Source organism: Misgurnus anguillicaudatus, chromosome 8 (assembly GCF_027580225.2).
Source record: "Misgurnus anguillicaudatus chromosome 8, ASM2758022v2, whole genome shotgun sequence".
NCBI lineage: Eukaryota > Metazoa > Chordata > Actinopteri > Cypriniformes > Cobitidae > Misgurnus > Misgurnus anguillicaudatus.
The window spans coordinates 22,660,665-22,673,573 of record NC_073344.2 but is presented as its reverse complement, the minus strand read 5'-3'; the positions used below and the strand labels follow the sequence as shown (position 1 = coordinate 22,673,573).

At 35.2% G+C, this 12,909-nt stretch overlaps 3 protein-coding genes across 3 annotated transcripts; all 3 read right to left on the bottom strand.

Moving 5' to 3' along the window:
- Nucleotides 1-1,683: 1,683 nt before the first annotated feature.
- Nucleotides 1,684-2,616, bottom strand: LOC129450884 (odorant receptor 131-2-like). The gene has a single exon (XM_055213920.2). It carries the CDS (start codon nt 2,614-2,616, stop codon nt 1,684-1,686), a length of 933 nt encoding a protein of 310 aa, XP_055069895.2.
- A 4,567-nt stretch (nt 2,617-7,183) lies between these two features.
- Nucleotides 7,184-8,098, bottom strand: LOC129451289 (odorant receptor 131-2-like). The gene has a single exon (XM_055214410.2). The coding sequence runs from the start codon at nt 8,096-8,098 to the stop codon at nt 7,184-7,186; it is 915 nt and encodes a 304-aa protein (XP_055070385.2).
- Nucleotides 8,099-11,702: 3,604 nt separating this feature from the next.
- On the bottom strand, nt 11,703-12,635 carry LOC129450885 (odorant receptor 131-2-like). The gene has a single exon (XM_055213921.2). It carries the CDS (start codon nt 12,633-12,635, stop codon nt 11,703-11,705), a length of 933 nt encoding a protein of 310 aa, XP_055069896.2.
- Nucleotides 12,636-12,909: the final 274 nt, after the last annotated feature.

The following is a 12,909-nucleotide window of genomic DNA, read 5'->3' as shown; positions in this document are numbered from 1 at the left end:
ATGTACAAACGTTACGTTTTTGCGACCACGTGCACAGGAGCGTGACGTGGGCGCGTAACCTCGATAATGTCAACTTTTTACTTATCAAAACTTAAATATTATGTTGAATTAACTTGCAAAACCAAGAACCCACAAAGAAGGGGCTGGAGGGCTATGTCGTTCAAAACAGTATCCAGAAGTCAAAAAAGTATATATAAATCGAAGGTGCTCTTTGGCAAATAAGCAAAATATCAAAAATAACAATAGGACACCAAGGCACTCTTCTTAATAATAAAACCGCTTTAATAAAGGTGCTAGTTCGTAATGGAACTTAAAAATACCAACATGTTTCGGCCTACATCTAGGCCTTCATCAGGGCAAAAAAAACATGTTGGTATTTTTAAGTTCCATTATGAACGAGCACCTTTATTAAAACGGTTTTATTATTATGAAGAGTGCCTTGGTGTCCTATTGTTATTATTAATCCATTATTATTTTAATAGGCCTAGGCTAAATTACTTAAAATCCTTAAAGTTTAGTAATCCACAGGTTGCACGTTGTTTTCTTTCATGGACTATGTAAAGTAGCCTTGGCCACCCCCGGCAACCCTATTTAATGCTCTACCATTGTTCGTATATAGGCATAACCTTACTGAGCCCTCCAAAAATGAAAATCCTAGATTCGCCCCTGATGATAACAGTTTTTTTCTTCCTTTTCAGTTGTCTCAAATAATATTTTCATCCACCAATTTTTTATTTCAACCACAGTTTTGACTTAGATAGGTTCTCCTGCATTCAGATTCAGATTCATTCTTTATTGTCCCCGTTAGAGGAAATTTGTTTCCACAGATTGTACCCATCACATTCAACACATAATACACACATATAACACCAACAGGTTACACATTTAATGAATTAAGGGCTTTTATGGCTACAGGTACAAAACTTTTTTCATAGCTCAATGGTATGCATTGTTTTAACAGGGCAAAAGGTCATGCACTGTAAGTGGCTTTGGAGAAAAGTGTCTGCAAAATGCATAAATGAATATAATGTAATAAAAGAGACATAACATGCCTACTGTACACTGTCAGAAAAAATGTCAAAAAATTAATACTTATAAGCTGTCACTATAGGGCAGCACCCCCTTAAAAGGTGTACTTTACAGCTAAGGACCATTTGTTGACCCCTGACAGCCTATAGGAACGTGTATATAACAGGCTGATGCAAAATTTTGGTTATTATACAACATATATAGAAAACCTCTTAACATATGGATTTAGATTTCATATAAGCATCATTCAACAATTATTATTTTTATAACAGGACACTATGGCTGCCTTCATCCCTTACATTTGGCCAAATTTAACATTAACATGACCACAGAACGTTCGTTCATCTATGTTTATATTTGTGCATGTTTTAAAGTTTACAATCTTTTATTTATTAAAAAAAATGTAGCCAGTATTTTGAAACACATCACAAATAAATATGATTATATTTAAGCATTTGCATGTCTAGAGTTTTAATGTGCGGGCATGAAGCTACAAAAACACGATTTTACAAGCAATTTTACACTTGACTTTTAAAATGTTAATCTTCCAAGAATGTGTGAATACCACAGTAACACAAATCTAACAACATTTCTAATATAAATAAAAAAATGTTAGCCAAATTTACAGTACTTATCTAAAGATATTCTTTTTGCTTAATGCTTAGTTGATTCAACTTTAACAATAAGTAATTTGCATGTATAAAGTCCTTTTATGCGTCTATAAAACTGTTTATCCCGTACACCATAAATCAGAGGGCTGAGCAATCGTGGTAATAAGTTCGTTACGATGAAATTTAAAAATATCAGTTTTGATCGATAAGCAGGTAACATTGAAACATAAATCCTGTCTATAACAGGAGTGATGTAAGATAACATACAGAGCATCAGCTGTAGTCCATGTAACAGGATGGTGCTTTGGGCCTTTTTAGCTGAGGATTTATCAGTATCGGCTCTTCTGGCCGTAACCAGAACTTTGCAGTATGTAAACACAAGAATCAGCCACACAGCAGATGTATAAAGTCCATTCATAGCTTTGCTCAGTTCTTCATGGTAGGGTGTGCTATACAGTCTTGGCGCACTACAGAAAACAGTTTCAAAAATAGGTAAAGGGCGAAGAATTAAAAACAAAATCATGTCAGACAATCCGTGTAAAACTCCAACGCCCCATATGAGAGAGATGAGGATGTAGGTCCGGCGTATGGTGCAGATCTGAGGATGATGCAGCGGTTTACAGATGGCAATGTAACGCTCAATTGCCATACCAGCCAAAGTCAATGGAGTATTCTTATGAGTTGTGGAGGCGATTGTTAACAGTATAATACAGATGGGTAAAGGAACATAAGTCCGTGCAGTAACCATCACAGTAAGAATTACATTTATAAAAACCATGAGCATATCATTCATAACAAGATGAATATATAATATGTATCTCGGGTCATTGTAGAAAAATGAACTTCTGAAAAATGTGAACACAAATACTCCGTTGATAGAGTTAATAATGATCCCAAGAACAACAATAGTGAAATTATTCACAAAAAACTCAGCATATCTGTCTGGTAAAATGTTTTGAAGTGTTGTAGAGTTCATTGTCCTTTTGCATTAGTGTAAACTTAAGTAATAAATATGTTACACGTTACACTTTAGTCTTGTAGTTCTTGGTTTGACTCCACAAAATTTAGAGCAAAATCAAGCGATGAGATAACTAAGATGAAGTTTTCTGTTTCATCCCAATGGGTTTCATCTATGAAGAAGCAGAAAGCATTAATGAGGATATCTGATGGTGTAGTATGAAAGAGAGCTTACCTTTTTACTTTGTTTAGTACATTGTTCATTTGCTCAATATCGGAAAAGTATCACATTTATATAGACATTTGAATTTGTCTTGGGGTGGTGAACCTGGGGGTGGATGCTTATTGCGTATTCATGTTTGTAAGGCAGGGTAATAAAGAGAGCCAATGACATTTCTTTGTTGTTTGGCTATATTTATGATGTACCTCACATAGACAAGGCCTTAAAGCGACACCATATAATATTTCAACCTTCATAATAAATTTTCAAGACCTTTGTGATAGTACATCGACTTTAAATAAGTTGAATGACATGTCTACCATAGCCTGACGGTCTGTATCGCTTTTACTTGTACTTTAAAACTTAGGGTTTCTGGTAGTAACCAGAGCACAAAAAAACTACAAAATTCGACTGCTTTACGGCATACGTCACTTCCTCCACACAATTTGTTTTTAACGTGAATTTTGCTGGAGGCTTACTTAAGGAGTGTATGACTCTGTGGCACAGTCTTTAGGACCACATACCTATGACACCGGTGACCTGGGTTCGATTCCCCTTTAAGGCAATTGTTTATATAAACTCACAATCTTGGTTCAAACGTAAATGCGATCTTCTTTGTAAATGACGGCGATTATCTTGCATATAGTTCCCTGTATTCAGATGCTGCATTCATGTGTTCACGTATTTACCTTTCTTTTACTGTCTATGTATTTACATTACAATCCAGGATGCTATAGCAGTCAAACTTGCTCAAACTCACACAGTTTAAAACCAAACCCTATTCATTCACCAATCAGATCCGAGCGTTTCTCTCTTCTCTCTTCCTCATTTGCTGCGTTCTGCTGTCACTCGCATGACGTATTACAAAGCGGCAGACCTAAACACATTGGTTTACTTGGATTTGGAGTGACAATTTTCACACAAAAGAGAGGAAAAATGAGCGGCATTGCGGAAAATCCTGGTGGCGAGGGAGAGAGAGACGATGCAAAAATATTTGTTTCGAAAAAGGCAAGGAAATACTTCTGGTAGTCAACTTTATAATTGTTAATATTCTGAAATAAGACTGTCTTGATGACGTATGCAGCTTAGAAATACGACATCCGGAGGCTGCAACCTTCAGATTGAGAATAGGCTTCTGCCACGACGAGTTCCTCATCAGAAAGTTGTAAGATGACTGCGTTTCTCCCTGATGCCTCAAATTGTTGATCCTTTAGCCTTTTAAAGGTTTAGTTTTTAGTTTAGTTTTAAGGTTGGCCAGTTCTTTTCCTTTGCGACAGTGCTGCGGCACTTGTGGCCTCTAGGGGCGCTAGGCGTGAAAAATACATGTCTAGCGCCCCCCAGTGGCCAAAAAGTTCCGCGGTGTGCCTTTAAATAAAGCTTGTTTATTATAAACACGTTTTCTTGTTCTAAATTATAATACTTTGCCAGCCAGTTAAAGCCAATGGTAATTATTTGTAAGTATGTTATAAGTAAAACTTATAAAAAATTATAAGCAGGGGTGTCATTCACCAATTATTTTTAAAGACCCAAACAGAAAGACACGGGGAAGGGAACAAGGAAAACCCAAAGGGTACTGATATGTAGAGGTGAATGATATGAAATATTTAGATATGTACTGATATGCTTGCCCCTCACTCAACATGAAAGTACGCGTCCTTAAAGTAGATGGCTGCAAACCAGTCCTGCGGAGAGACACATTGAGTGCAGACCCAGGATCTTTCCTAACCCACCGCCTTTCTTGGCTACTATGAAGTAAGGGCTGTATAACCCCGATCTCATCTCGGCTGGAAGGACCGGCTGTATTGTGTCCTTCGCAGTAGGACAGTAATCTCTGCATGTAAGATGTAAGCATCTGCATTTTTCACTGAAATTAAAAGGGTGCCTGAATTCTTGTGGGGGGCACCGGCCAAACTGAATCACATAGCTGAGTTTGATGGTGTGAAGAAGCCACCGCGATGGGCTGGGAAACTGTAAACAGGCTCCCGGATATTGTGTGAGGCTAAAGGTACCACAGACGTACCCACAGTGGGTCAGCCGGGCAGAGCCGAATATGGTTACACAAACTTGGCTCCGCAAATAAACAGACAGACATCCAGTCTTTGCTCAGTCCGCTACCTCCGCTCAACGTATAGTTGCGAGTCAACATTCTCACAACACTTAACATTATCAAAAGTAAATACATGTCAATAAACATTGTTTTTTTTAAATTAGGACTTTATGCTTTCGTCTTTAAGTTCAACTTAGTTCAGCCTATTTTATTTATTTTTCATTTGAGCTTAATTACATTTCTATAGACTTGAAGGAACAGTACAAATTAAGAGAGAAATGTTTTCCTGCACTTTTTCATTTTTCCAACACTGGCAGTTTACATTTGCCTGTTTGTGTTTCTGACTGATATTGATGATGATCTTTTACCAGTGCAACTTGAAGCACAGAAGAGGGTGTTCAACATTACATTTATACTAGTCAACATTTGAAGTAGATCAAAAAAGTTTATCAAAGTTGTCAAGAATGGGTATTAGGGATTAGTTTTATGTAAACTTTTTTGAAGGGTTTTGATCCACTTCGAATGTTGACTAGTGTAGTTAAGTACAGACAATAAATGAGAATGAAGGTAACATGTGATATGGTTTGATTAAGCCAGAGAGGTTTGTATTCATTGATTATGATTGTTAATCTCAGTTTAGCAGAAAAGAGCACTTTCGTTTTCCTTTTAAGTTGTTATGTGGAAATGAATGTGTGTTTTGAAGATTTAGAGATGAATTCATTTTGCACTGTTCCCTTCATATTTTTGTCAGACATTGTTACTAGATAAATTTAGATATTTTGTACCAAGCAACTGAAGGACATACAGTAACAGAACAGCATTAACATGAAATCCATTTTGTGAAGGATTATTTATGCTTATACATATGGAGAAACACTTCAATATACTTGATAACACTATATTTTGTTTAGTAAAACAAATATTTACACTAATTTCTATAGTCTGGCGAAAGCTGTCAATTTATGTTTTTACGTGCAGTACATGTCCGGACCTCGTCTGGTGCGGAGGGTTCATTTACTGGACCTCCACCAATTTTAGTTGAAGACCCCTGCTTTAGATATTATTTGATATACTAGTAAGTGTGGATCAAGGATGTTTAAAATCTCTGGTGATCAGGACATGAATGGATCAAGTTTTATTCATCTCCACATATATCATAAATAAAAATTAACATGGTAACTTTGCAGTATACCACATTAAATACCGTATTTCCTACTATGTGATTTCCATATTATACAGTAGACGAGAGTATTCAACGGCAATAAACGTCTCATATCTGGCAATAAATACCCTCACAACATTATTATTTCTCAAAACTTTGACAAAAATTATTTTCAAAGAAACTGTATTCTTATAGTTATTCAAAGATGCACACATTATTCTGCATATGATTGAATATTAAACAAGAGTATTCATATAGCTAACGGCAGTAAACGTCTCATATGGCAATACATATCCACACATAAGTTAACATAACAGCATAGTGAGATGAATAAACAGAGACGGAAGCAGGATTGACATGTAAATTGTATTATTATTATTACAGAGAAAAACAGCAATATTACTGAAATAAACTCGTGTTAAATGCGCCAAAAACATTAAAAAAAAAGGTTAAATTATTATTTAACTCAAAAGGTTAAACATTTTATTTGTAACCATGAATACAAAATAAAACAGAGGGGGCACAAATCAGATCTGAGGGGGCAATGGGCCTGCTAGCACCTGAAAGTTACATACAGTATTAGTATCTCAAAGGCACATAATGGTACCGAATATATTCACATCTGTACCTAATCATACATTTTAGGGCCTTTTAAAGGGTACTGCCCAAGTCACAGCTGGGGTACATATTTTGACAATTTTTTAACAGTATACCGTAGATTCCAAGTACATTTGGTGTCCACAGTTTCTAAAAAAGGGTCTTATATAGCTGAAAATCATGGTTTACTGTAGTTAATTCTGTGTTACCACGGTAGAGTAACAATATTGACATTTGACAGTATGTGATACACAGAGTATTGTCATACACAGAGAAACACACACACACTCCCTCTCTGATATGCTGCTAGGCATTAGCAATACAAAACACAGAAAAATGCACATTTAATCAAAATAAAGTTTTACTCTTTCTCTCTGGAATTACATACTGTATGTGAGTAACATGTAGGGGGATATGATATAAGATTGAGACAGAACACTGGTAATCATCAAACATCCCATAATATTACACTTTTACAAGTATGAACATTGATCAACAATTAATTACTGTTAAATTTAATTTAAATAGCTTATCATTTGTACACACCGATACAAAATAGTTCATGATGGCACAATCTTTAAAATAAAGACTTTACATGTAAAGCGTTCTCTTATTTTCTTTGCAAACTTCTGATCACGAGCACCATAAATCAAAGGACTCAGTAATCTTGGAATAATATTTGTGAGCAGATAAATTAAGAAAATTAAAGTAGTTCTATATGCAGGTAAATGAGATAGGATGACAAAATTCAAAACTGGTGTAATATAAGACAACATACAAAGAAGTAATTGCACACCGTGCAACAGTATTGTGTTTCGAGCCTTATTTGCGGCTCCGTTTGAAGTTGCCTTTTTTGCTGTGAACAAAACTCTGCAGTAAGTATAAATCAAAATTAACCACACTAATGACATATAAATGACTTGTGAATAAGTCGTACGATCCTGGTGGGGTTTGGTAGGAAACACAATTGGTGAGTAGCAAAAAACAGGAGACCTGAAGAAAGATTCAGTCTGTGTTGAAAATAAAATAATGATATCTGCCAGTGAAGGTATGGCTCCTACACACCACAAAAAAATAATAAAGATGTAGGTCCTTTGTGGTGTGCAAATCTGATGGTGGTGCAGAGGTTTACATATAGCAATGAAACGCTCAATGGCCATGCCAGCCAGATTTAATGGACTTATCATAAAGGTAGTTGCAGCAAGCATCAACAATGTGCAACAAAATGGGAAATTAACAAGTCGTAAAGTGTAGCTCATCACATAAAGCGCTACCGACACAAAGATCATAATCATGTCATTCATTACAAGGTTAATGTATAAAATATATCTGGAGTCTCTTGAAAATATTGGATTGGAAAAGAAAGTGACCACAAGCATTGCGTTAATAGAATTAATGATAAGTCCAAGAGAAACTATAACAATGTTTTTAACAAAGGCTTCCTCATAACTATCCACAAAATAAGATAAGTTCATTCTCCAGGTGTTTGCAAGTGAGGATCTGGAAAAAAACAACATAAGGCACTGGTTAATATGAGAAAGGCCCAGTCAGATCCAGTCATAGGGAAAGTTTTGCAATATATATACATTATATTGTATAAATCATTTTACAAAATATAAATTATTTTATTCTTAACAAGAAATATGTTTCTTAAAATATAGTTTTTATATTTCTTATTAATATTTTTATTCACATTTTGTTTCTGGTGTTTTGTAGATGGACTTACCTTACTGTATATCTGTATCTAAATATGTGGCTTTGTGCAGCTTCTCTGAGTTTTAATGCAGTGCTAATGCATGTTTGTATGATTTTAATGATTAGGGATAAGGGTGGAAATCATGAATATTAAATGAGTTAGTCATTTTCCTGAGGGCACTTCAGTCTATTCTAACATTCGCTTTTGCATTCATACTATTGCATTTTTATAAAACCTGTTTACAAATAATGATAACCATTGGCGTCGTTAGGCCATTATAGAGGGGTGTTTTAGAATACTCCAATAAGGTGAATAAAGGAGTGAATAAAGTATAAGCCCAATAGATTGGGCTTAAAACTTTAGCCATGTTTTTATTGAAAACACTTTAAGCCCGGATAAGTTGAATATACTTAAAAAAATGAAGCAAACTTGTAGCCCTAAAAACTTTAAGTAATGATTACTTAAACATATAAACTGTTCTAACAACAATTTTAAGTTGAATAGACTTCTTCCAATATTCCTGCACTCTTAACCCAGATTAGTTGACATTACTAGAAATTTGTGAGGAAACCCCTTGCATATAACTTTAGTTTTTATCACTTTATATTACTTTTGATGTTATAAATGGTTTTATAACACAGAATTGATGACTGATTTTAAGTCAGTCATTGAATAAACGTGATTCTCCACAGAAACACACACAAAACTGTGTTTTTGACATACATTGTCAGTACTGTGGAGAGACATCCAATAAAATGTTCTGAACAGGGTTAATGTATGGAAACACTGATCACGTGAACAGTGACTTCACAAAATTATAAATACAACAAAACAACATCAATAATATAAGAGCTTAAACCTATATGACATTTTATAACAAATATTTTGAGTAGTGAAAGTTCTTATCAGTTTTTATTCTGTGAAAAGCAGAAAATAATCAAAGTATTCAGGCCCAAAGGATTATGGGTATTCATCACAACATGAACTAATAATTCTAAGTTCATTCTATTTGAATGTTTTAGTTTAATGGATTTTGTAAGCTTAAAAGTTAAATCAACTAAACTTTTTTAAGCTTTGGCTTCAAAACAGAAAATATTAAGTGATGTTTATTTGATTGTTTAAGTAAAGACAATATCAGGGTTAACAGTGTACTGTATAATGATGAAATTAACTGTGTTGGACTGGACTGCTGCCTTGAACTTGAAAAGGCAATGTGCATTGTTTGCGCGGCATGGCGCTTCCTACCCAACAATAATGCGCGTGCACAGCACAATTGAGTTCAAGTTTGCATATTTTTGACAATTTAACAGCATAGCTGTCTTAGTGAGTATCACTAACAACTGTTTAACCTAACCAAATGTAAACATTTTATTGCATTTGATCATATACAGTAGTACACTAAACAAAATTTAGCATTTTTTTCAAAATCAACACATATTTCAAAAAAATACTTTTAAAAATTTCAAACTGTTTTTATACTGTAAGGGGGCGTGCACACCAACGGTTTACGCCCGCGGCCGGCGCATGTTTTCAATTGTTTTCAATGGAAGCTCAGCGTTTTACAAATAAGCCAGCAGCTAGCGGTTTTCTTCCGCGCTGAAAACCGGCGCCTGGCGGTTTTTCCGCGTTCAGCGCTGAGCGCCGAGAGTTGAGAAATGTTCAACTTTGGAAGAAAAGCTCCGCTCGTCAATGTCAGTTCTCACGCGGCTGTCCAATCACAGTGGAGGTGGGGCGGGACAAGTATCACAGCAACCAACCGTCTCACAGATGACGTATCAGAGCTACCAAAGCGCTTAGCTGAAGAAAGCTGGCACTCAGCTGAAAAACAGCTGGCATTCGGGGTCCTCAAGGCGTTTTCAGCCGCGTTTAAACGTTTTGGTGTGTCCAGCCCCTAAGTTATGTCAACTATTTACTTGTCAAAACTTAAATATTATGTTGAATTAACTTGCAAAACCAAGTGAAATTCATGCTGCATTTTTTACAGCGTACTGTTGAAGTCTCTTACATTGAAGTCATTAAAGTTAACTCAATAAGAAAAGAAAAAGAGAAAATCATTCACTGCTATGACTGGCTAACCGTGACTTTGTAACAAAGATTAATCCATTATTCAATTACCCACAAAGAAGGGGCTGGAGGGCTACGGCGTTCAAAACAGTATCCAGAATGTCAAAAAAGCATATATAAATCGAAGGTACTCTTTGGCAAATAAGCATAATGGAACTTAAAAATACCAACATGTTTCTGCCTACATCTAGGCCTTCATCAGAGCAAAAAAAAAAACGCATTTTTTATTTTTAAGTTCCATTATGAACGAGCACCTTTATTAAAGCGGTTTTATTATTTTGAAGAGTGCCTTGGTGTCCTATTGTTATTATTAATCCATTATTATTTTAATAGGCCTATAGGCTAAATTACTTAAAATCCTTAAAGTTTAGTGACCACCCCGGGCAACCCTATTTAATGCTCTACCATTGTTCGTATATAGGCATAACCTTACTGAGCCCTCCAAAAATGAAAATCCTAGAATCGCCCCTGATGATAACAGTGTTTTCTTCATTTTCAGTTGTCTCAGATAATTTTTCATCCACCCATTTTTAATTTTAACCACAGTTTGTGACTTAGATACAGTAAGTGCTCCTGCATCAATGGTATGCATTGTTTTAACAGGGCAAAAGGTCATGCACTGTAAGTGGCTTTGGAGAAAAGTGTCTGCCAAATGCATAAATGAATATAATGTAATAAAAAAGACATAACATGCATACTGTACACTGTCAGAAAAAATGTCAAAAAAGAAATACTTCCAAGCTGTCACTATAGGGCAGCACCCCCTTAAAAGGTGTACTTTACAGCTAAGGACCATTTGTTGACCCCTGACAGCCTATAGGAACGTGTATATAATGGGTTGATGCAAAATTTTGGTTATTATACAACATATATAGAAAACCTCTTAACATATGGATTTAGATTTAATATAAGCATCATTGAACAATTATTATTTTTATAACAGGACACTATGGCTGCCTTCATCCCTTACATTTGGCCAAATTTAACACTAACATGACCACAGAATGTTCATCTATGTTTATATTTGTGCATGTTTTAAAGTTTATTATCTTTTATTTAAAAAAAAATTGTAGCCAGTATTTTGAAACACATCACAAATAAATATGATTATATTTAAGCATTTGCATGTCTAGAGTTTTAATGTCCGGGCATGAAGCTACAAAACACGATTTTACAAGCAATTTTACACTTGACTTTTAAAATGTTAATCTTCCAAGAATGTATGAATACCACAGTAACACAAATCTAACAACATTTCTAATATAAATAAAAAAATGTTAGCCAAATTTACAGTACTTATCAAAATATATTCTTTTTGCTTAATGCTTAGTTGATTCAACTTTAACAATAGGTAATTTGCATGTGAAAAGTCCTTTTATGCGTCTATAAAAATGTTTATCCCGTACACCATAAATCAGAGGGCTGAGCAATCGTGGTAATAAGTTCGTTACGATGAAATTTAAAAATATCAGTTTTGTTCGAAAAGCAGGTAACATGGAAACATAAATCCTGTCTATAACAGGAGTGATGTAAGATAACATACAGAGCATCAGTTGTAGTCCATGTAACAGGATGGTGCTTTGGGCCTTTTTAGCTGAGGATTTATCAGTATCGGCTCTTCTGGCCGTAACCAGAACTTTGCAGTATGTAAACACAAGAATCAGCCACACAGCAGATGTATAAAGTCCATTCATAGCTTTGCCCAGTTCTTCATGATAGGGTGTGTTATACAGTTTTGTTGCACTACAGAAAACAGTTGCGAAAATAGGTAAAGGGCGAAGAATTAAAAACAAAATCATGTCAGACAATCCGTGTAAAACTCCAACGCCCCAAATGAGAGAGATGAGGATGTAGGTCCGGCGTACGGTGCAGATCTGAGGATGATGCAGCGGTTTACAGATGGCAATGTAACGCTCAATGGCCATACCAGCCAAAGTCAATGGAGTATTCTTATGAGTTGTGGAGGCGATGGTTAACAGTATAATACAGAATGGCAGAGGGACATTAGTCGCTGCAGTAGCCATCACAGTAAGAATTACAGTTATAAAAACCATGAGCATATCATTCATAACCAGATGAATATATAATATGTATCTCGGGTCATTGTAGAAAATTGAACTCCTGAAAAATGTAAACACAAATACTCCGTTGATAGAGTTAATAATGATCCCAAGAAAAACAATAGTGAAATTATTCACAAAAAACTCAGCATATCTGTCTGGTAAAATGTTTTGAAGCGTTGTAGAGTTCATTGTCCTTTTGCATTAGTGTAAACTTAATGAAAAATATGTTGCAGGTTACACTTTAGTCTTGTAGTTCTTGGTTTGACTCCACAAAATTTAGAGCAAAATCAAGCGATGAGATAACTAAGATGAAGTTTTCGGTTTCATCTATGAAGAAGCAGAAAGCATTAATGAGGATATCTGATGGTGTAGTATGAAAGAGAGCTTACCTTTTTACTTTGTTTTGTTTGCTCAATAAAGGAAAAGTAACACATTTATATAGACATCTGAATTTGTCCTGGGG